This window comes from Grammomys surdaster, unplaced genomic scaffold, assembly GCF_004785775.1.
Source record: "Grammomys surdaster isolate TR1022 unplaced genomic scaffold, NIH_TR_1.0 125612, whole genome shotgun sequence".
In the NCBI taxonomy this organism is placed as follows: Eukaryota; Metazoa; Chordata; class Mammalia; order Rodentia; family Muridae; genus Grammomys; species Grammomys surdaster.
The window spans coordinates 1,190,748-1,214,277 of record NW_021620455.1 but is presented as its reverse complement, the minus strand read 5'-3'; the positions used below and the strand labels follow the sequence as shown (position 1 = coordinate 1,214,277).

The window sequence follows — 23,530 nt, the reverse complement described above, 5'->3', positions numbered from 1 at the left end:
CAAAACAGAGCAGTTGCGAGAAACTGTGGGCTTAGGAGCCAGCCTCCCACAAAGCCCGCAGGGATGCTGCATTAAGTTGGTAGACCACACCCCCAATCTGCCAATACTAGAGTATTTATTAAATCAGAGTAGGATTTCCATATCTGAATCAAAATTCTCCTCACATGAGAACAGGCAATGGGCTCTCATTGGTCATACATTCTGAACGCCCCACTCTCCATCATTAAGGAAAGCCCAGAAAGCTTTCTCACCACCACATCTTGTCAGGTTTACACCAGGGTCCTTAGTCCTTTGAGAGGTTCAAGATCAGGCTGCCTTCCCTGAGAATTAGTGCTGGACCTTTCTAGGCTTTACCATGCCTGAAGGCCAAACCTAAACTATTCTTCAGGAAAAGGGCAGCCCAAAATGGCCACCAGAGCTTCCAAATCCCCTCTCTGCAACTCCGAGGGCAATGGTTGCAAGGCAGACCTAGTTGGCCAAGACCTTACCTGACTGCCTAATAGAACCAAGAGCCTGGCCAGCACAGGCGCCTCCTCAGGCCTTTGGAGAATCTGTCAGTGTGGGAGATTCCCAAGTGTCCTACTGAAAAGGACTCACCCACTGCACTGGAAGGGGAACAAGCATCCTCTGTCTCAGGCACACTGGTCATTCAGTAAGCTCTCATCGGGGCAGGAAACTCAGTGTGAACACTGCTGTCCTTGAACAGCACAGGACAGAAGGCGAGCAACTCACAGCTGAGGCCATTTCCAGGGGAGCCCACACTTCCTTAGCTCTAACTTAGGAAAGCTGATTTCTCTCCCTAAGTTTAAGCCTCTCAACTGTAGTCTTATTGGCTGGGACAGGGACTCCTGGGTTTCTCTGACTTCCCAATCAGACCACCAAGTCCATGAAAACACCCATCATAGATTCCAAAACCAAGCAAAGCCTTCCTCCTACCCCCCAGCTACCAGCTACTAGGAGGAGGACCCTGCATACTGAGACTGCTCAGGTGTCTGGGTGAACACAACTGCCCCCTAAATGTCACTAGGCCATCCAACAGCTTTACCTGCAGAGCTGACTTCAAAAATGGAAAATTATTTAATATTTAAAGCTGTCCCCATGCACCCAGGCCCCTCAGCATCTCTGGAGCAATGAAAGCATGCAGGATGGATGAGGCCACATGGAGTCAGGTACTGTACCCTCAAAGGCTGTTAGGCAACAGAGAGACATATGGTCCTCCTCCCTTCACACTGGGGTAGAGCTGGGGTAGGAGACAAGCAGAGCAGGGAAGCAGAGGACCACCAGGTGTATCTTAAAAATCTAAATAATGTCTCTCAAAAATTCTAAACACTGAAAGAAGCCAGGAAATGATGTCTGTGGAAAATCACCTGTGTTTACAAATGAGAAATGGTTTCATACCATGGTCAGAAGCACCAGTAACAGTAGCATAAATGTTGCAATAGTGTCTCATTTGATCCCACCACCCTGGGAGACAAGTGCTAGGTTTGTCCTACAGATTCAGAAAATTGACTGCAACCCAGACTGCTTGCTGAAATCTCTGGTCACAAACAGCATGGCCAAAAGGAAGAGTACTGCGACTCCAATGCCACCTAACTATTATTGTAAGACCAACTAGGGATAGATGGACAGCCAAATGGTCCCAGTTCCTTCACACCAGGAAAGAGTTAAGGGAGGAGGGCATTCACAGCATGGAAGCAGATGACCAGCAGGTTCACCTCAAGATTCTAAACACTGAAAGGAGCCTTTTCCAGCAGGAAAGGCCAGGCCACTGGCAGCCGCATGCTCTGCCAAAGAGAAAAAAAAAAAAGACACATGTGACAGTCTCATTTCAGGGGTATGTTATAGGAATGGTTCACTGCTTGAGAGCACATGTATTGCTCTTGCAGAGGACCCAAGTTCAGTTCCTAGCACCCAGTTCCAAGGGATAGGTGCCCTCTTCTGGCCTTGATGGGTAGTATATTCATGTGCACACTCACGTGGGTACACATTTAGAATTAACTTTAAAAAGAATGTTGGTGTTCTGTGGAGAAATTTTTCAGTGGGCCTGGCTGGGTGCCCTGTGTTTCACAGGGTCACCTTGGCCTCAGTATGCAGCAGTTTGGGGCATCACAAAGAGATGCACCTATGTGAGGACCAGGAAGTGAGCATGGCCAGGAAGGTCTAGATTGACCTGGGTATACCACCCTGAGAAGTGAGAAAGGAAAAGCAAATACAGGATCTCCAAGCAGCCAAGTCTTAGTAAAAAGAGCAATGTTAGGTACTGGGGAGGATGCAGGGTAACCAAGAACCACTAGGGGGCCATGAAATGAATGGGGGCAGAGGGCTGAAGGGTTGGCTCAGCCATTAAGAGCACTGTTTCTCTTGAGGAGGACCCAAGCTTGATTCCCAGCACCCACATGGCAGCTCACAACTGTCTATAACTCCACTCCCAGGAGATCTGAAGCCTTCTTCTGACTTCCATGGGTACTAGGCATGCATGTGCTACACAGACATACATGTAGGCAAAACACTCACATATCTGGGGGGAGATGGATAGATAGATAGATAGATAGATAGGCAGATAGGCAGATAGATAGATAGATAGATAGATAGATAGATAGATAGATAGAAAAAGAACAAGAGAAAAGGAAAAGAAAAAAAAGAAAAGAAAAGAGGGACATCCATATATAGACAGCATGGTAGCTCCTCCAGAAGCAGGACAGAGTTTCTTCTGGACTCAGTAAATCTTCTGCAAGGCACACACCACACACCCTGTGAGCTGAAAACGCCCATCCACAGGACATATATACCAGAGTTCACAACAGTTTTCACAAACAAAATGCAAAAGCAGTCCAAATGCCCACTAACTGATCACTGGACAAACACAAGCACACAGGAACAACTCTGTCCATAGAAAAACATAAAGCAGAGATGTATGCTCTGACAGGAAGAATTCTGACGACTGACTCCTTGCTAAGTTAAAAAAAAAAAAAAGCCAGACACAAAAGCCACATTCTCCATAAGTCTACTTCCAGGAACCAGGAACCTCCAAATAGAAAAATCCAAAGAGATGGCAAACACTCTAGTGGTGGGCAGTAGCAATGAAGGGAGAAGCCAATAATCAGGGCTTCCCTGTGAAGTGTGACTCGAATGTTCTAGAACTGATTGCAAGGAAGGGACCCTAGTCCTGACATCTAGAGTCCCAGAGTGAAGAAGTGTGGTACAGAACCTGGGAAGAGGAATGAGGTAGAGACTGTCCTCGTGAAGACTACTATCTAGGACAGAACAGGCTTGTGGGAGCCAGACTATAGCCCCCTCCACACTAATGGTGAAAACCTGGCAAAGAGGAGAAAACTGAAGAGGGAGGCAGGAGAGGGAAATGGGCCAAGGTGTTTGCCTGGAGTCCACTCACCCACCCACAGCAGTTCTGACTTGCCTCTCTCCACCCAATGGCCCAAAAACATCTGCTGACTAGGGACCCTTGGTCCCTACTAACACTGCCAGTTCTGCAAGACCATGTCTGCCTGGAAAGGGTCACTTGGGAGTTAACTAAGCAAAGCAGAAAACAAGCTCCAAATGACATCTTACTCTGAATATATAGCAGGACCAGGCCAACACAGCCTGACCATGTAAGGGTGAGAGAACTCTAAAGCACGCCTGCAAGCATTTACCTTCTCAGTTCACTACTAGTCCACAAGTGTGGAGCCTAGAGCTACAAACATGATGGTTTAAAGCACCAGCTAGACCAGCAGAACAATCATAGGCACGGCCCAGGTCACCCATCCCCTCTCTCCCAGTGACATCCAGTCAAAATAGGAATCAGCCAGAGGCAATGTGGCAATCACTACTAAAAAAATGAGAAAGTAACAGATGCCCCTGGCTACCTAGAAAACCACTTCTGAAGGGACAACAGCTAGGACAGAGGTCCTCAGAGAATGGACTGAAGTCTCTTCTCCCAAAGACTGACTGAGCCAAGGTTGTTTTTTCCTAACACTGTGCATGACTTTAACTGTCTCACTCTCACCCAAGGAACTGTGAAGCTTTCCTGCCCTGGTGCTGGGTATAAAGCGACCAATCCCTCTGCCATTAAGGAGAGTATCCCGTGATGTTCTGTACTTAACATTTTCAGTTTTGACATTTAACACAATGAGTGCTGATAGTAACAGGCACACACACGCACACGCGCACAAACACACACGCAAACTCTGTGGGGTCTTTCACAGTTCTTAAGAACATGAAACAAGTCTGTCTACAGTGATGCATTTGGACAAGACTACAAGGTCAAAGGGCTCCAAGCCACCAGAAGGCCCTCAGCAGCACAGCTCAGTAACTGCAGTGGGCCACCCTGCCAGGCAAGGATGCCAGCCAGGATGGCTGGTGAGACAAGAGCAGGCTGAACAAGATGTTCTGGAGATCCCAGGGTACTGACGACAAAGCTATGATTAAAATTTACATACATGGGCTAGGGCCTATAGCTAAGCAGGGAAGGCCAGAGTGGTCACCTCTAGATTAGGAAGAGGATGGGAACATACGAGGGGAGACTTCTGAAACTACAAATGCAGAAACAAACCACCTACTGTTTGTGCATAAAAGGAAAAAATGCCCTTCAGAGCCAGCATGACTGTTTCAAATCGGACACTTTCCTCCTGGGAGCTGATTCCCTCAAGCAACCGCTAAGGCTCTGGGCAGGGCAGTGCTGTTTCCCACAGCAGGAACTCTGTACACTGCTCAAGAGGTACGTATCGTCAGGGCCACATGGTGCACCAAGGCACACAGTCAATCACAAGCACTTTCTGAATCCAGTAGAACTGAGGAATTAAAATCTACCTCACTTGAGAATTTGCCGCTTTCTCGACCCAGCTTCTTTTCCATAGTACCCAAACCCTAACCAAGGAAGCAGGCCACAGAATATGAGTGTGTCCTTCTTGGTCACTCCATTGAGGGTATGCCTGTCCCTGGGGACTGGTTTGGAATTAACTTAGGTACAATTTATCAAGACACATTCCTTTTAGATAGAAATGTAGTGCAAAACTTCAGAGAGCCTTAAGAAAACAAGTAAAAATTCTGACACTATGTTGCTAAAAAGTGAGTTAAGGTTGGCGTAGTGGTATCTTTAATCCCAGCAGATGCAGGTAGACCTGTCTGCCTAGTCTACACACTTAAGTACCAGGCCAGTGAGGGCTACGTAAGGGCTCCATACATAAAGAGGTTGAATTAAGTCACCCTCTTTAATATCAGCAGAGTGAAGTGTGTATGTATACAATTGAAACACAACAAAAACTCTAGAACTCAGAATCAAAAATTACTAGAAAGAATGTTTCTCACAGCAAACATTATTTTCCCTTGGAGATGAAAGTGCCCCACCGTGCCTAATTTTCCTGACATTTCTGAGGCTTTGAAGCCACAGCTAACGGATCTGAATCATCTGAACAAAACCACGCTACAGTGACATGTTACTGGAAGGCCTAGAATAGAGTGCTAAATATACAGGCACACACCCATACAGGCCCTTGTGGAAAACGATCACACGTGAAACTACATCAAGTTGTCCATAACTTGAGCGGGCAGACAGTGCCTCTCTACCAGGGAACTAGAACACTGGTGTGTCTGTAAGTGAAAATAACAAAATATAGCAATAATGTGTGCCTTTTACTAATAAAAACCAAGCTTACGCTGTCTGTGAACTCAGCTCAGTGAAACTCTTCTCCCATGCTCTCTGCCAGGAAGGAAACAGGACCCTCGCCTGAAATCTACATCAGGCTTCTATCCAAGCCCTGGCATCATCCCAACTGTTCACCTAGGCAAGAGAGAAAGAGGGAGAAATGGGAGTCTGTGGCTCAATAGTTCCATCGGTGGCATTACCCTTTCTTCTTAAACAAGCATGCCACTTGGAGCCGCATCCTGCTTTATTTGGGTTGGCAGTTTAAGTACCAACAGTGGGGTGGCACCATGGCTGCAATGCTGAACTAGGTCAGCCCCAGCCTGCTCCAGGGAGCTCCCAGTGCCCCAGGCCTCAGCTCCCTTCTGCCTCCCAGAGGAGAAAGCCCAGGGTTCCAGGGTGGGACTGGAGGAGCTGGTCTACAAGATAAGGGCCTTTGGCATCATTTTTGGCCTTGAAGAGCTTTTCAGCACCTTTTCATTTAGTAAACAGCAATATAAAGACCTCCAAAGCTTAAATACAGTTACCTCATTTGAGAAGTACTGCTACTGCAAATTACATGGTAAAATGAGGGTGCCTCACACCTCAGGCCCCTCAGAAAGTGGGGATCAAGGGATGGGATCTAGGTACCAGGACTCAGATGATGGAGCTCAAGGTTTGGGACTGAGGTCTACTGGGAGGAAGGCTCAAGGATGGAAGGTGGGGTGCAGAATTAGAGGCAGGGATCCCACCCTGCGGCCAAGAGTAGATGTAGGATCTGAGGTTTTAGGGTAGAGACTCAGACAGAGTTCAGGATCAGTACGGTATGGGTTGAGAGGACGAGAAACAAACATTTTTGAAAGCTGGGTTTCTGGATCAGAAATCAGACTTTGGGGATCAGAGTCAGAGACTGAGGGCCAGGGGTGAATCGGGAAACCTGGGGTCAGCATGTGCTTACGTCTGGAGGCCAGGACATCCAAGTATCAGGATTCTGGGTCAAAATTCCAGGTCAGTACTTGTGGCTCTGGAGTTCCAGACCAGGAAAGGGATAGGGATTTGCTGTCTCAGGAGCAAAGCAAAGAATCAGCATCAGGATTCAAGGATACGGACTTAGTCTGAGTTTCTGTAGTATGGATTAAGACAGGGGTTCAAAAGCTGAGTCTTCGAGTTTGGCCTCGGGTACCAGAAAAGCCGTGTCAAGGTCCCGGGTGTGCAGCTAGAAGTTTCCTGGCCTAGGGTACCCCACTATGGGGTCAGGGTCTGGGGCTTGGGAAATTCCTGGTCGGAGTCTCCAGCTGTGGGTAGGGGGCATCAGAGTCACACGTCCAAAAGACAACTGGCCTGGGGTCCGCGGCTATAGAAGGCGCTGTAGGGGCTGGAATTTAGGGTCCCCAACTGGAAATGGGGATGTCAGGGTCCCGAGCTGGGAGACTCCTGGCCCGTAGCCGCCCCTCCCTAGCCGACGGCGCGGCACTTACGTCGTCGAAGAGCGAGCCCACGTTGGCCGTGACCAGCAGGACCGCGGTGCCGGGGGCGGCCGCCTTCCCCGCCATGGTGCCCGGGCGGAGCGGGCTCTGGACTGGGTGGCGGCGGCCGCTTCCTGCGGGACCGGTAGGGCTGGGGTCTCGCGGGGCCGCGGGGCGTCAGCTGCGCCGGAGGACAGCACCGGGGCGCATCGCGGGCTTGGCGGGTCGGACCGGGCCTGGCCGGAGCTCCAGCCTCGCGGTCGCTGGCTCTTCGCTGCTCCGCGGCCCCGCGCCCGCTCGCCGCCGCGCCTCACAGCGGCCCGCGCGCAGCCATTAGACCCGCCGGGAAAGTTCCCGCAGCCGCCGCCGCCGACTCCGGCTGGGACAAGTCCCGCCCCATAGGAGGTGGAACCCTAGAAGGCGGGGTTGTCGGTCGCGCCGGGGGCGGGGCCTCCTTGTGGGGCGGGGCCTTAACACAATCTACAGACTTGGATCATAGGCTCCCTGGCTCAGAGTCCGCTGGAAGGGCGGATCCTCGGGCCAGAGCCAGACTGGGGGGTGGGGTTTGGGCAGGGGCGGGCCTGCTCACTGGAGCTGGGCCTAGGGTGGGGCGGAGCCAACATCAGAGAGTGGGGAGAGGCGGGCTTATGGGGCATTCCTGTCAGTCAGGCCGCTGAGTCCTCCCCAGGCTTCGCCCCGCCCTGCCGCGGTTACGCGCATATTCCACCCTCCACTCCCATGACGTCACGACCCTGCTACCAAGGCGCCTCTTAAAGGAGCCGCGAGTTTGGACGACTGCAGCCCGCCCTCTTTTAGCCGCTCTTGTTGGGAGCCCTAGAGCTCCTGGAACCTCTGTCCTGCCCCCGAAGTGGAACACATCTTCAGCCTGGGTCCAGACCCTCACCGGTATGAGGAGTCTGACGTAGGCGGATCGTGGGAGGGAGCTAGGTCACGGAGAATTGGGGAGGAGCCTCCTCCAGTCTGGCCTCTGGGTCTGCAAAGAATGGGTCTGCAGATCAAGTGTATGGGATTTTGCAATTTCCTAACACGTCCACCCAGTTCCTTATATAGGACTTTGCTTACAAGACACAATGCTGTTGGCATCCAGAAACAGAAAAATAAAAAATCCTTTTAAGAAGCAAGCGTATTGGTGTACTCCTGTAATCCCAATACTCGGAAGTTGTGGCAGATTGCTATGAGTTTGAGGCCAGCCTGAACTATAGCTTGAGACAATACCCCGCCCCACCAAAAAAGAAAAATTTCAGAGTAGGTGTTTGGACAGCCAGCTGTGGCCCCCATGCCACACCCAAGGACAGTTCCCAGAGTTGTGGGTGTGGTCAGTCTGGGAATTTTAGCCACCAGAGAGAGCTGGGGGTTAGGGGAGGGATGTATGCTAGTTAGAAGAGTAGAATCAGTCCTACATGTAGAAGGAATCAAGAAATTTCTCTGAGATAGAGTCAGTTGGTCCTGGAGATGGGATGGACCTGGTCGGGAACATATAGTGAGCTGGGTCGTCCTTGCTGTCTAGGCCACCAGAAAGCCCTGTCTAGTGGACCCTGTCCAGTGGAACTTCTGCACCATAGCCCACGAGGAGGCATCCAGTGTAAAAGAAACAGTACTACAGACATACTACAACCTTGTTTGCAATGAGAGTTCTTCTCATGGGTTCATTCTTTAATTTTTCATTTAGTTTGTATATATGGTGTGCGTTGGTTCAGGCACACACGCTACAGAGAACAAGTTCCAGTTATCTGTTCTCTCCTTATATCATGGGTTCTGGGATTTGAACTCAGGTCATCAAGTTTGGTGACAAGGGCTCTTACCTCACTGAGCCATCTTGCCCGCTATAGATGAACTTTTCAGAGGTAATAATCACCAGAATTAATTTTAGCAGGGCATTTACTTAACGCAATAGATGTGAACATCATCCAGTGTGTAACTAGCATTTAACAATGTTAATGAGCTTCCCACAGCAAAGCTTTGAAATGAGTATCTGGTGATTACAGCACGGTGCCCAGTAACCACATGCTCTCTACCAAGTGTTTCCCAACTCTTGGCACCATCCAAGAAAGAATTCAGAGATGAAACAAAGTAAAGAATTAAAAGAAAGTAATATGACAGAGAGAAGTCCACACTGTTGTGTGCAGGCTTCTCAAGAAAACCTATGGCCATACTTTGGAATGCTCTTGTCTTGTAGACAAGCTTTAGAAGAAGAGAAGGTTATTCAAGAGTTAAAGTTAGGGAAAGAAATTCTAAGAATGGATCAGCACATTCCCAAAATAAGGTTTATTCTCTCTTCTGTCTTTATGAGTTTGGGGTTGTCATGATGCCGGATGCTGAAGGGAGCAGGCAAATTTGCACTGGCAATGACATGCTGCTATAAAGAAGCAAAGACTAGCGTCCATATTCATCCTGGTGTTCTGAGTACTTTTGTCTACACTTTGCACAGACACATGAGACACATGGTGTGCTCCTCCTGCTGTGCTACATGCCACAATAGCATCAGACTCAAGCTTCAGTGCAGTTTGCCCTTATTTTTTCCTGTCCCTAGTCTACCTCACAACCCTTTTATTCCACAAAAATCCACCTATCAGCCGATCAGTGTCCACAGCACTCAGTTGTAGATGTCTGCTGGGAACTTAATTGTATACCCCACCCAGACTCAATTTAGACTTAAGACCTAACTCCACATTTGATTATTGAGAAATAAGGCCTATCCTGAGGTCCTTAAAGTTACAGGGGCCTGAAGGGGGACATTCTGATCTACTGGGATTAGTGTCCTATAAGAAGTGGGGTCAGAAATCTCCAGTCCTCTGCCCCTCCAGCTGCACATAAAAGGTCACGTGAACACAGCAAAGGACCTCTGCCTAACACCAGGAGCACCCTGAGCTGGAACTTGAACTTCCAGGCTCTGGAGCTGTAAGAAACAAAATTCTGTGGTCAAATCCCCCAGTCTGTGTCATTTTGCCATCCCCACCAAGCTAGATAATTAAACAAAGCTAACACATGCCAAACATTATCTTATTTGTTTGTTTGTTTTGTTTGTCTTTGTTGTGGGGAAGGGGGACCAGGTCTCACACAGCTATGGCTGGCACTGAACTCCTAATCCTCTTGTCTCTATCTCCCCAGGGCTGCATAATAGTACATCACTATACCTGGCAAGTATACTCTTAATAGAAACCAAATATAGGGCATGCTGTTCCCTGTAACCTGTTTTGAAAGTGGTGGCATCACTTCCATGCCTCCCCTCAGGCCATTTTCTCCCTCATATACCAGCACTCCCTGGCCAGGGTGAGTATTGTCCTAACCTCCTTCCTTCAGAACCATCAAATTCTATCCTTCCTTTACCCTTCTGAGCATGGCTCACCCACACAGTCTTAGCCCCCTCTTGTACCTGTTATCCATTCTGGAATCCTCCGGTATCCTAGTGGGTACTCCTAATTCCACTTCGACACCCTGCCCTGTCACAGACTCATCCCTTCATATCACCAATAACAGTGCTACCCCAAGTCCAAGCACCCTGCCCTCCACCTGTCCTTAAGATTCTCTTCCAACACATTCACACACACACACACACACACACACACACACACCAAAAACCTTCAAACCCAATGCTGATCCCATGCCTTATCAATACACCCATGCTCACAAGACACCCCCACAGACATGTATGCACATGCCTCAGCTTCCAGCTTCCTCTGCCTCTCCAGGGTTCAGTCACTCTCATGTACCCCTCCGCCATCCCTCCCTGTTCCTAACACTTTCTGGCCGCCCCTGAAGACTGATTATGTGTGCTATGTACCTGCTCTGAGTCTGCTTCCAAAGTAGAGAAAACTGAACTAGAAAAAAAAATTAAAGAACATGTACTCCTACATCCCAGGCACCCTCATACTCAGGGGGCACACCCACTGAGCACTAGACATCTTAGCTTCCCACATGAGTCCTCATCACAAAAGATGTCAACAGAAATCTTGCCTCCTGTCTCTGGACCATCAGCCACCCTAGTGATTTTTCTTACTCTTTACTGTGGAAATATTTACAGTCTGATCATCTTGCTACAGCAGCAAGCTGTTTTATCTGGTAGCTACTCTGTGACTCTCCATCCCTTCAGGGAGATGAAGTACCAATTTCACATCCAGGATGCTCCTCCTGATGTACCATCAGCTCACAGGCAAGCCTACGAGTCTGCTTTTAATAAAGACCCTCCTTTATCCTGTACCTTGATGTGTCCCTGCATCTTTCTGCCTTCACTGCAACCCTGTCCTAAAGGTGTCCTAGAGTCTCTGCCTAGCATTATCTTCCAGGAGTGTCAACATGGCTCCTTATATCCACATACTACAAAGGCATGATACAGAATTCCTACTGGCTTTCTAGTTCAGTGGCCAGTTCCTAGGCTGGATCTCAGCCAGCCTCCCAATGTGGCTGATGCCTCTATTCACTCCTGAAGGCTTGCTCTAATGTTCATAACACACCTGCCAGGACCAACCTGCTATGGAGAGCATCCCTCCTACCCTTCCCCTTCATCTCCTTTGCTAGACTCTCTGTGTGCTCCACCCAAATCCTGGGGTCCTGATTGTGTACTTCCTGGGGGCATACTTCCTCCTGGCTGACCTCATGGTCCCACACCCTACCATTGCTCTCCACAACCGATTGTGACTCAGAGAAAGCTTTCACAAACCTATACACCCCTTTACTTCTCCAATTCATATCTAAAACATCCCCTCAGTGACACCCTAGCTCTGGCCTCAGGACCTTGGCAAGCACATGCCTCATTAGTCTGGCTGGTCTCATCTTATCTCAGGCCCCATACTGACCCCTCCCTGTATGTGACCTCCCATTCCCTTGCCCCTTTACACTATTATAGTATTATAGAGCTGGCCTCATAAAAAAAGTTCCCAACAAATGTTTACTATATGAATCAGTGAGATGTCAGGCAAAGCTGGATCCAGAACCATCCAGTCTTCAGGAAGAAATAGTGCTCACTTCACCCAAGTTCAGATCCACATTTCTAAAAACAGTAAAGATGTTCCTTTTCCTGTGCTTTCCTTGACTCTTGGGTACAGTCTGGGGTCTCTGTGTTATGAGAACCAAGATAAAATGAGAAGCATAGACCTGGGCCCACCTGGTCAGCAAAGGGCAGAAGCAGGGGGTGGTGGCAGAGACAGCATGAGTCCCACCTGTTATGGTGACATCCATCTGTCCTTGGTCAGAGGATTTGGGCCCCCCCAGGAAGGAAACTAGTTCCAAGCCATTTGCTAAACTCTATGTTGTAACCTTCCTAGAAAGAGCAGCACACTGACCACATTGTTACTTAGTCTAAGAGAATTTCCGATTCAGAGTTGCAACAAGTTGAAGGGTTACAACTTATATTCCTTGTGAATATTCTCGGTCCCATTCAGAAGTTACTCTTCCCATATGTAGTTATGGCATTTCACATTCCTAGGTACATTTCACTCTTTCCATAGCCAGGTTTCAACATCCCTATCACTGCATATCACAACACTGAGGTGAAGTGACTTACTGGATAGTTTTCTATAGACAAAATATCTAACTGGATGCAGAGTGGAAAGAATCCAAGCTCTCATCCTCTTTTGGTAGGGAAAACCGGGTGGAGAGACCCTTAAGCTGGGATATGTTTTTGTCTGCAACTGTATGTCTGTGTCTGTGTGTCTGTGCCTGTGTCTGTATGTCTGTGTCTGTGAGTATATGTGTGTGCATGTATCCAACCTGTGTGACCTGTGAGATCAGTTGTCTCCTTCCAATATGTAGATCCTGGGCATCAAACTGATATTCTCAGACTTGGCAACATCATTCTTCACCCACTTTTAACTATCTAATTGGGCGTACTTATTTGTTTGTTTTGAAATAAGGTATCATTCTGTAACCAAGGCTAGCCTTGAACTCACGAGGATCTACCTACTTCAAAATTCTAAATTACAGAAGTAGACCAGTATGCCCAGTTGATCCTAGTGTTTTCTGATGGAACACATGTCATCACCTAAAAGCCCTACAGGAAAGGAGGGCATCTCTGACTTTGATGGGTCCTCTCCACAGTGATGGATTGGTAGCAGTTACCACGCAGCCTTAACCTGCAAGCATACTCTCACTTACCTGATTATTCATTTGACAAATATGTATTAGGTGCTGTTGTATAGCTGTTTCCTCATGATGGTAACATTCCTTTGGGGCTGGGTGGGGACTCACCAAGCTCATAACGCTTTTAAAACTCACAAGAAGATTAAAAGACTCATAGGTTCACAAAATTTTTAAAACTGTATGAGGCCTCACCCTGAGATTATATAAGCAGTCAACTCCAATGTAGCAAATTGTGGAGCAAAATCCTATAGATTTTGTGGATCACCACACATAATGGGGTGATCTTTTCAGCAATGCAGCTCCCCAAGCCACCCATATTTCTATCAGTTATTCCAATAAATCCACTGACTGATCAAGCTGAACTTGGACGGAATCATTTGTTTCTTTGGTCTCTCACTGGCTCCTCTACCTGGTGTGAATACAAATAATCTCCCTAGGAGGAGTCACATGCCGTACTGCATCCTTAAGATGGTGAAAATTAAAGTCCTGCTCTTCAACAAGCTGAGTGGAGGTAGGCAAGGGACAACTGTACTGTACTGTATGTCAGATGGTGTACGCATGGTGGCTTTCTGAACTGTTCCATGAAAGAATCATATGCTGGAGGCTAGGAAGATGACTCTGCTGGCAAAATACTTACCCTGCAAGCATGAATACCTAGGTTTGATCCCTAGCCCCAACATAAAAAGCCAAACATGGGCATGCACGCTGTAATCCCATTGCTGAGAAGATTAAAACAGATTCTTAGGTGCTCAATGACCATGCAACCTAGCCTAATTGGCCAGCCCCACTTCCTAATAAGAGACCCTGCCTATCTCAAAAATAAAAACAAAAACAACAAAAAAATATGTGGTTAGGAGCACTGGCTTCTCTTCCAAAGGACCCTGGTTCGACTCCCAGCACTCACGTGGTAGCTCACAACCCTCTGTAACTCTAGTCTCAAGAGATCCAACACCCTTGTCTAGACTTCATGGGCACCAGGCACACATGTGGTGCAAAGACATACATGCAGACAAAACATGATATACATAAAATAAATATGATGGACAGCTCCTGAAGAATGGTACCTGAAGCTGATCTCTGCCACACACATGTACCTACACATACATGCACACATTCATCTGTGCACACAGTTAAACACTGACCAAATAGCATCAGAAAACTACAACACCGCATAGAGTATGAAAAGAAAGTGTTCACTTGTAACATTATTTTGATAGCTTTCCTTAGTCTGACAGCTCTCTGATCCTGACATGCACACAGTTTTGGCTTCTTCTTTAAGCCCAATGTTATACTGTAAGTGCTTTCTGATAAACTAAAACTCTTTCTAGATGTTCCTAGGCCTTTATAAGTAAAGGTCCTAATACACACATGCTAATTCACTGAACTGGTTACACCCTTTCGTTGTTAGATTGTCTCCAATACCACATAATTAGAAAAAGGGTGTGCTGAGCTAAGCGTGGTGGCCCAGCTCTATAATGACAGTACTTGGGAGATGGAGGCGGGGGGGGGGTCAAGAATTCCAGGCCATACTGTACTACATACCCCTAAATCAAAAAGGGAAAAAAAGTTAACAGAAAAATGAACATTGTAATAAATGTGAAACATTTTCCACTTTTAGTATCCTTTCAGGACCTGGAGAAATGGCTCAGCAGTTCAGAATGCTCACTGCTCTTACAGAGGGCCTAAGTTAGGTTCTCAGCATCTGCATAGTGGTCCACAAGTTTCTATAACTCCAATCCCAAGGAATCAGAAAACTTCTGATCTCATTGGTGACCTGGTGCACATATATGACACATGCTAGGACTTTCTAGGAATTTACCAGCATATATATTTACCAGGTAATAAGTAGGATATAAGGGATGACTAATGCCCCTCTACAAAGCAGTCTCTTTGATCTAACACTAAGCATAGGACTGTACCATGATTATGGAAGGAAGACTCAACGGAGGCAAAATATGAATTTCCCTCTACTGATCTACAGATTCAACATAATCCCGTCTTCTGCTTCCTTCTTTTCCTGTTCCTCTCTCCTCCTTTTCTTCCTCTTCAACACTGTCTTCTCTTCCTCTTTTTTCACCTCCTTCATAAAAGTTGACACTTTGTTACTAAAACACACAGACACAGAGCAAGAATCTAGAGCAAGTGAGAGAGTTTTGAAAAAGACCTAAGCCTGGATAGTCACACTGTCTGGTTTCATGACTTGTCCTAAAATTTCAAAGTCTCTTCAAGGGACATAAGGATAGGAAGCCAAAGGTGCCACTGCTGTGGGGAAAGACTGTTCAGCCAAGTTATCTCCCTGTATGGAGCCGAATAAATCTGGACTGTATCAGAAAGCACCACAGCAAGCTAATACTAGGAAACGTTTAAGACGTGACTGCACAATGATGTATATGTATCCTGACAATTTTTATAAGCGATAATATAAGCCATAAGTCTTTGTACATAGGAAGTTGTAAATCAGTTTGTTGGCTTGAGCTGATATAAAGAAAAATAGAGTCTGTGTGCACTAAGGTCGTGATAGAGTATTGTTTCTAAGGCAATTACATACCTAAGTATGCAGATGCCCTATAAAATGGGCAACTGAGCTGGGTAGGCTACTGAACTTGGGGAGAAAAAATCTAAATTCTAAATGGCATCTATTCCTACAAGTTCAAAAAAGGTCCATGGCACTTCCATTGCAGAAATGTCTTAGAGAACAGCTTCCTGGTCACAAACAGAATGGTGGCAAGGCCCTGCTGCTGGTTTTTACCCCAACCGTGGGATGTCTGGGTAAGAGGAGCCTGGAGAACACTTGACCCTCAACAGTTCACATTTGATATCACCTGGGAGGAGGATGCAGGTGAGCACTTGAGAGTGTGTACTCCAGAAGAGGTTCTTAAAAAGGCCTGGCCCTGAGGGCTGCCTGTCAAACCATAGCCAGTACTTTGCTCCCGGCACTACCAAAGGATACAGACTCTTCCCTGGAAGTAAAAAAACTAGTCAAGGGGTGGCTGTAAGGTCACTATACATTTACAGACCTTTCCTAAATCCTTAGCTACCTGTGAGCTTGCAGAACAGGCAGAGCCCTCACCAATAACCACACTCTCTGTTCTGAAGTTTCTCTTCTACCCTCAGGGACTCCCTTCTGCTGGATTGCTAGGAGTCTCCACCCTAAGCCAAGTGCTCCACCAGCGCCAAGCTCCATCCACCAGTAAGGTCCATTCTCAGTCCTTCTATTTTGCTCTTAACCAGCTCCATAAAAGTCACTGGTGCTGATAAGAGCTCCCAATAGGAGGAAGGCAGCTTGTACAGGCATGCCTTGCAGCTCAGGTCTCCCCAGCCACTCAGACCCAGAGCTGTCTCTCAATGCTGCAAGGCAATGACTGAGGATTTACATGGTCATTTTGAGCCTTCCTGACCATCTCAGGATGCTCACAGAGGGATGGTGTGAGTTCAATGGCTGCTATTCTGGGTGAGGAGATCAATCTCTCTCCTTTGTCTTAAACAGACTGGACAGGGCCAAATTATCTACATAAAATTAGCAGGCAGAAAGCAGTAGCCTGATCCATGAGTCAGACAGAAGCATACTCAGGATCATCAAAGTGCCTTGCAGCAGACAGGACAGAACCCCCTGTGAAAATATGCATCCCTAGTGAGGAGCTAACCCTTATGGCCAAAAGGTCCACAGGTCCCTAAACAAATAACACCTCTCAACCTCACTCCCCCAAATAAACAAAGCCTAAACTGAAGCCAGGAAAAGCTCAAAAAGAACATTTGCCTCTGTGTTGACAATGCTCCATAATGATGCCAAAGCTTCTTTTTTTAGGCTTGAAACAAGAATGATTTTGAAGATACTCACATTCTTAATATAATAATCAGCAAGGCTAATGCTGACAGTCCATCCTCAGGGATTCTCTGTCAAGCCATAATGTCCATTCTGCAACTTTGTGTTTCAATAAACCATCTCTATAAAGATTCGTTTCCATTGTCCATTGTTGAGTCTACAGGAGACTTCAAAAACCTACCCAAACCATTGTTAGAGGAAAGAACTAAAAATAAGAAGTTTTAAAAAGCTGAAAATCTGGGTGTGGTAGCACATGTCTTTAATCCCAGCATTTAGGAGGCAGAGGCAGATGGATCTCTGAGTTCAAGGCTTCAGAGCACAGAGCAAGTGCCAGGTCACAACTCTGCAGTCCATGGCTACACATTGAAACTTTGTCTCAAAACCAACCAACCAACCAAACAGAGCAAGAATAGGCTACACCATAGTGGAAACTCTTTCTCATATCCTCTACATTTCATGAGTGGTGTGGTGCCAGTTTCGTTTGTTGTTTGTTGGTATATGTTGAATGCTAAGCACCTTCCCTGGCACACACACATGGGACAATTAGACCCTAGAAAATGTATAAACTAGTAGACAGAGACCCCACTGAGCTAGTGAGAAGATACTGTTCTAGTGAGAAGATACTATTCAGTTACATGTTATATTATTTTGAGTGATGATGGTCCATTTGGAAATAAATCTCACTGGGTACACACATTATACTCCTTTCCGTATTAAAAGGAACTTTATTCTTTGAAGTAGCTCCCCAGGTCTATAGTAACAACACTTGGGAGGTACAAATTCAAGGGTTATCCTCAGCTCTGTAGTGAGTCCACAACAGCCTGGGCTATTTGAGAGCTTGTCTTTTAAAAATGATAACTATTGCTGGATTATAAGCCAGATGGTGGTGGTGCATGCCTTTAATCCCAGCACTCAAGAGTCAGAGACAGGCAGATCGCTCTGTGAGTTCAAGGCCAGCCTTGTATGAAGAGCAGGTTACATGAGAGCCAGGGTTACACAGAGAAACCTTGTCTCAAAAAAATAAAAAGGAGAAAAGAAGGAGGAGAAGGAACAAGAGGAGGAGGAGGAAAGAAAGAAAGAAAGAAAGTTAATTATTTGAGCTGATTAAAAACTCTATCATGACCTTTTTTTGTCATGTAGGTTTAGTTTTGCTCTGATGGATCTTGCTTGGTAAGTTGCTCACTATCAGTCATAGTATGTCTTCTGTCCTTGAGAAGAATGAATAGATGCTCTTAGCTGTCTGTCTCCAATGACAGTCCAGAGATGAGTCAGAAGTGCAGGCCAGAGGGGTCATTCTTTCTTTCTGCTGAGAGTATTTCTGGCAACAAAGTGGTGTGGAGAACAGGCTATCCTGTCTCTCTGGTCCACCCCCAGTCCTCTTCCTAGGAACTTGAGCTATAAGTGGGAGGAAGAGGAAGTACAATCTCCTCAGTCACACCCAGCGTCCTGTGTCAAAACAGGACAGCTGTGTCAGGACTCAGGGAGGCAGGAGGGGACCTCCACAGTACCCATATGTAACAGACATGCCCAGAAATGCTTGCTCTGTGTACAGGCTACTATCACCACACTATAGATTATGGAAAGTTTAATCCCAGAACTCAGAGGAGGTAGAGGCAGGCAAATCTGTGAGTTCAAGGCCAGCCTGATCTACAAAGTGAGTTCCAGAACAACCAGAACTACATAGAGAAACTTTGTCTTAGAAAACTAAAAAAGAAAAAGAAATTTGTCACTTCCATTTCTGAAGTGAAATGAAAGTTTGAATTGGGCCTAGTTGCTTACAGTTGAGCTGAACCCCAGTGTGGTCCCTGGGATTCACAATGGGAACATTTCCAAATCTCCGTTTCAGCCACTATGCTTATTGACTTCTAGACAGAGAGAGCTACCTTAACTTAGGCAAGCATGAGTTATGAAAACAGGTTTGTTCCTAAAAATGGGAACATCTTGTAAAAGTTACAATTAAGACAGTCACAGACACCTCCTCCCCGGCTTACAGTAACTACTTTCATTCACCATTAGTTCAAGTCTAAAAATAGCAAGCATCTGAAAAAGATTAATAAAAATAAAATATTTTAATATTCTTTGTGTTTATGCTTTTCTACCTTGTTAAATAAACAGAAATAAGTAAAACCAAGAGTACGCTGGTGTGTACCTGTCATCACAGCATTCAAAAAGCAAAAGGAGAAGGAGTTTAGGAAGTTTGAGACCAGCCTGGTCTATACAGAGAAACACCAGCTTAAAACCAACTACGGGGGCTGGAGAAACAGCTCAGCAGTTAAGAGTACTTACTGTTCTAACAGAGGACATGGGTTCTATTCTCAGCACCCACATGATGACTCAGAATCATCTGTAACTCCATTCCCAGGGGATCCAAAGCCTCCAAATCCCCTCCTTCTTCCCCCTACTCCTTCTTCCTCCTCCTCCTTCCTCTCCTTCTTGTTGTTGTTGTTGTTGTTGTTCTTCTTCTTCTTCTTCTTCTTCTTCTTCTTCTTCTTCTTCTTCTTCTCCCTCTTCTTCCTCTTCCTCTTCTTCCTCTTCTTCCTTCTCCTTCTCTTCCTCCTCCTCCTCCCCCTCTTCTCCTTCTCCTTCTCCTTCTCCTTCTCCTTCTCCTTCTCCTTCTCCTTCTCCTTCTCCTTCTCCTTCTCCTTCTCCTTCTCCTTCTTCTTGCACCAGGCACACATGAAGTTAACTGGCATACATGCAGGCAAAACATTTATACACATAAAATGAAATAAATTAATCTTAAATGAATGATAAAACCCTGGAAGTATTCTATGATACAAAGCATTCTTTCCTTGGTGATTTTCTTTTTTTTAAAATTTATTTATTTATTTTATGTATATGAGTACAATTATAGCTGTCTTCAGACACACCAGAAGAGGGCATCAGATTCCATTACAGATGGTTGTGAGACACCATGCGGTTGCTGGGAATTGAACTCAGGACCTCTGGAAGAGCAGTCAGTGCTCTTAACCACTGAGCCATTTCTCCAGCCCCCTTGGTGATTTTCTTTAGTCTTATTTATTTATTTACTTTGAGTGTGTGTGTGTGTGTGTGTGTGTGTGTGTGTGTGTGTGTGTCCCTGCTGGAACTGGAGTTACAGACAGTTGTGAGATACCAGTGGGTACTAGAAATTGAGCCTGTATTCTCTGGAAGAGCAGCCAGTGCTCTTAGTTGTTGAGCCATTTCTCCAGCCCCCCCTTTTTTTATTCTTTAAATTGAAAATTAAAACTACTATATAGCATACATTTCTATTATATAAAAGTTCATATATTTCTTTCAGGGCAAGTTTTGTACTTATATTTTATTTTAACTTACTTTAATTGAGACTTAAACATAAATGTTAGGCACATTAATGGAGTACCACATAGCTTGTTTGTTTTATTTTGTTTGACATAAGGTCTCTCTCTATGTAGACCTGGCTGTCCTGGAACTCTCATGTCGACCAGGTTGGCCTCAGACTCACAGAGATCAGCCTGCCTCTCCCTGTGTGCCTGGGATTAGAGGCATGGACCACCATAACCACATCTATTCTCTCTCTCTCTGTCTCTCTCTCTCTCTGTCTCTGTCTCTGTCTCTGTCTCTGTCTCTGTCTCTCTCTCTCTCTCTCTCTCTCTCTCTCTCTCTTTCTCTCTCTCTCTCTTTCTCTCTCTCTCTCCTTCTCTTTTTCTCTTTCCTTGTTTTTTGAGATTATGAGATTATAATATAATTACATTATTTCCCGCTTCCCTTTCTTCCTTCCAAACCCTCCCATATAGCCATCTTTGCTCTCTTTGAGATTTGTGACCTCTTTTTTACATTGTTACATACATGTGTGTGTGTGTGTTTTGCTCAGGCTATATGTTACTAATAGGTAAATGTTTTCAGGGTTGATCCTTTGGTATTGGATAATCAACTGATATGCTCTTACTTAGGAAAGACTGTTTCTCCCACTCTCAGCTCTCCTTGGTTGTCAGTAATTCATGGTGTAGTGTTGAAGTCTCATGAACTTTCCCCTATCCACATTAGCACATAAACTGATGTCATCTTTATTTGTAGCTATTCTTTTAATATCATATATCTTAGATTGTTCCTGGGCATTTTATGTGTTTTTCACTGACCCTGGGATTATCTTCTACCACATGTTCAAATTGGCAGAAGTTTATAAGTAGAATAATATTTAACATTTGAAAACTGTCACTTCTGATTTTCCCTCCTTTATGATTTATTAGACATCATCTCAAATGTTTCAGGTAGGCAATCATGTCAGCAAGTTTGAAATGAAGACTATAATGCTATTTAAAGCTAAATTATAATAAACCTGAGAATAGACTATATATGACAGATTTTTTTCAAACCACAAATATGTTTAATTAAAATTGTTTATTTTTGAAATATGAGTCAAGTAAAATATTTTCTTTGCAATTCATAGCATCATAACTTTTAAGATGAAGTGACTCTTTAAAATAAAAATCTTGCCAGGCATGTTGGCACATGACTTTAGTCCCAGGATTCCAGAGGCAGAGGCAGGCAGATCTCTGGGTTCAAGGTCAGCCTGGTCTACAAAGTGAGTTTCAGGACAGCCAAGAGCTACAGAGAGAAACCCTGTCTCAGAAAAAAATAAAATAAGGAAATAAAATATAAATCTCACCTGTTTTGGGCAGTGGTACTAGACTCACTGAAAAAAAGGGATACAGACTTCCTGGTTGTGTCAACTCCTGGCTGTGTCAATTCCTGGCTGTGCTGTGCTTTTGCCTATTCTCCATCATCCTGTATCCTTTTGCCCAAGAGCAGAACTACAGATGGCACAGATGCCCACAAGTAACTGGTTCCTTCACCTTTCAATGTTCAAAAGAGGACAGAATCAAATAGTAGGACCAAAGTAGTTGTGTTAATTCGAAGGGTCATGGGGAACTCAAGGCACCTTAGAAATTCAGAGACTCCTTTTCTAGACAAAGGCTGGAACACAACCTAGACCTGAGACCCTGAAATTCTAGGACAAAAAAAAAAAAAGAGCCATTCTTCTGACTCCTTACTGGACAATAAGGAGCTTCTCTGAATTTTCCCTTCTCTGAGGTCTCCCTTCACAATAGGGGCCTTCTCTAAGGTCTTCCAGGCCTTGAGATTCTCCATTTGTTTTCTCTGCACCTGGCCTTATAAACCCCAGGGAACCTAGGCCCCTCTTCATTTGAACACCTTAGGCCAGCAGCACCTTGGCAAGAACAGCAGAAAGAAGGCATATGCAGACAGTTCGGGGCAAAGGTAGGCAGATCAGAAGAGGCATCATTGGATATAGGTAGCCCAGAGGCTGATTAGAGCTCAGGTCATGAGCCTGCAGGATTACACAGTTTGCTCTGCTTCTAAACACGCACGGGGTTTAGAGAACAACCCATAGTGCTAAGCTAGGGTTCCACCAGCAAAGCTCTCCAGGGCCAGTTCCTTCTCTGAGCTATGGAGCACAAAGAATGGTTCAAGTTCCTATTCCCAAGTCTCCAAAGCTTTGGAACAGGAATCCTCCTTGGCAGGGATACTGGCTTCCTTGGACATTAGAAATACACACAGGGCTCAGTTCTTCTGATCCTGGAGAGGGCAGGGACATGGCTTCCCATCCCTTTTGTGTGGAAGGGAGGGAGTGCTAGTCATTCCTTGTTCAGCCCACTTAAGCTTCTTCCAGACTTAAACCCTTCCAGCCTTGGGATGCTTGTCTGATGGTCTCTCTCCCGGTACCTTCTCCCTCCCTTTGCTGGCTTCTCCCTTGCTTGCTCCAGGGAAACCAGCCCTGAGTGCAGGTGGCACAAATCTATGGTCTGGGATCCTAGACTAAATAAAAAGGAGAAGGCAAGCTGAGCGCTGGCATCATCTTTCTCTGCTTCCTGACTGCAGATGCAATGTGACCAGCTGCCTTAAGCTTCTGATGTCATAACTTTCCCACCATGATGGACTATGCCTCCAAACTGTGAGCCAAAACAAATCCTCCCTTCTTTAAGTTTATTTTAGCAGGTATTTTGCCACTGCAACAAGAAAAATAACTAATCCCAGCACTTGGGAGGCAGACGAAGACAGATGTCTGAGTCTGAGGCCAGCCTAGTCTACAGAGGAAGTCCCAGGACAGCAAGGATTATTCTATCTTGAAAAATTAAAATATATAAATAAAATAAAATAAGAGAGAGAGAGAGAGAGAGAGAGAGAGAGAGAGAGAGAGAACACTAATAGCACTGATGCAAGGATGCAAGGAGGTCTGGAGATGCAGAGAAATGGAGACCTGTGTGTCTTCTTTCCAAAGCTGGGTTGTCCTACATGGTTGTCATTTCTTGGATTTATCTGATTGGGCCCAGCTCAAAAGCCTCAGAGTGAATAACATTACCTGAAAATCAGCATGCAGACTAAAATTTGCTGGCAAGCCAGATACTGGTAGTATGCCCAGCTTCTCCAATTCCTCAAAGAGACAGCCCAGAGGGCAATGTTCTCAGTGGAATGGGATTGCACATCAGCTCATGCAAGCTAGAGCCCAGGGACAGGCTTTGAACATACATCAAAGTGGTGACATGGCCT

The 23,530-nt window shown here is 45.8% G+C and overlaps 1 protein-coding gene across 1 annotated transcript in view; it reads right to left on the bottom strand.

Annotated features, from left to right (window-relative positions):
• Window positions 1–7,473, bottom strand: part of Inpp5a (inositol polyphosphate-5-phosphatase A) — a 182,249-nt gene extending 174,776 nt beyond the window's left edge. The window contains exon 1 of the mRNA XM_028787155.1: window positions 7,096–7,473. Within this exon, the coding sequence (XP_028642988.1) occupies window positions 7,096–7,170 (75 nt within the window). The 5' untranslated portion in view covers window positions 7,171–7,473. The remainder of the gene's footprint in view (window positions 1–7,095) is intronic.
• Between the last annotated feature and the right edge of the window lie 16,057 nt (window positions 7,474–23,530).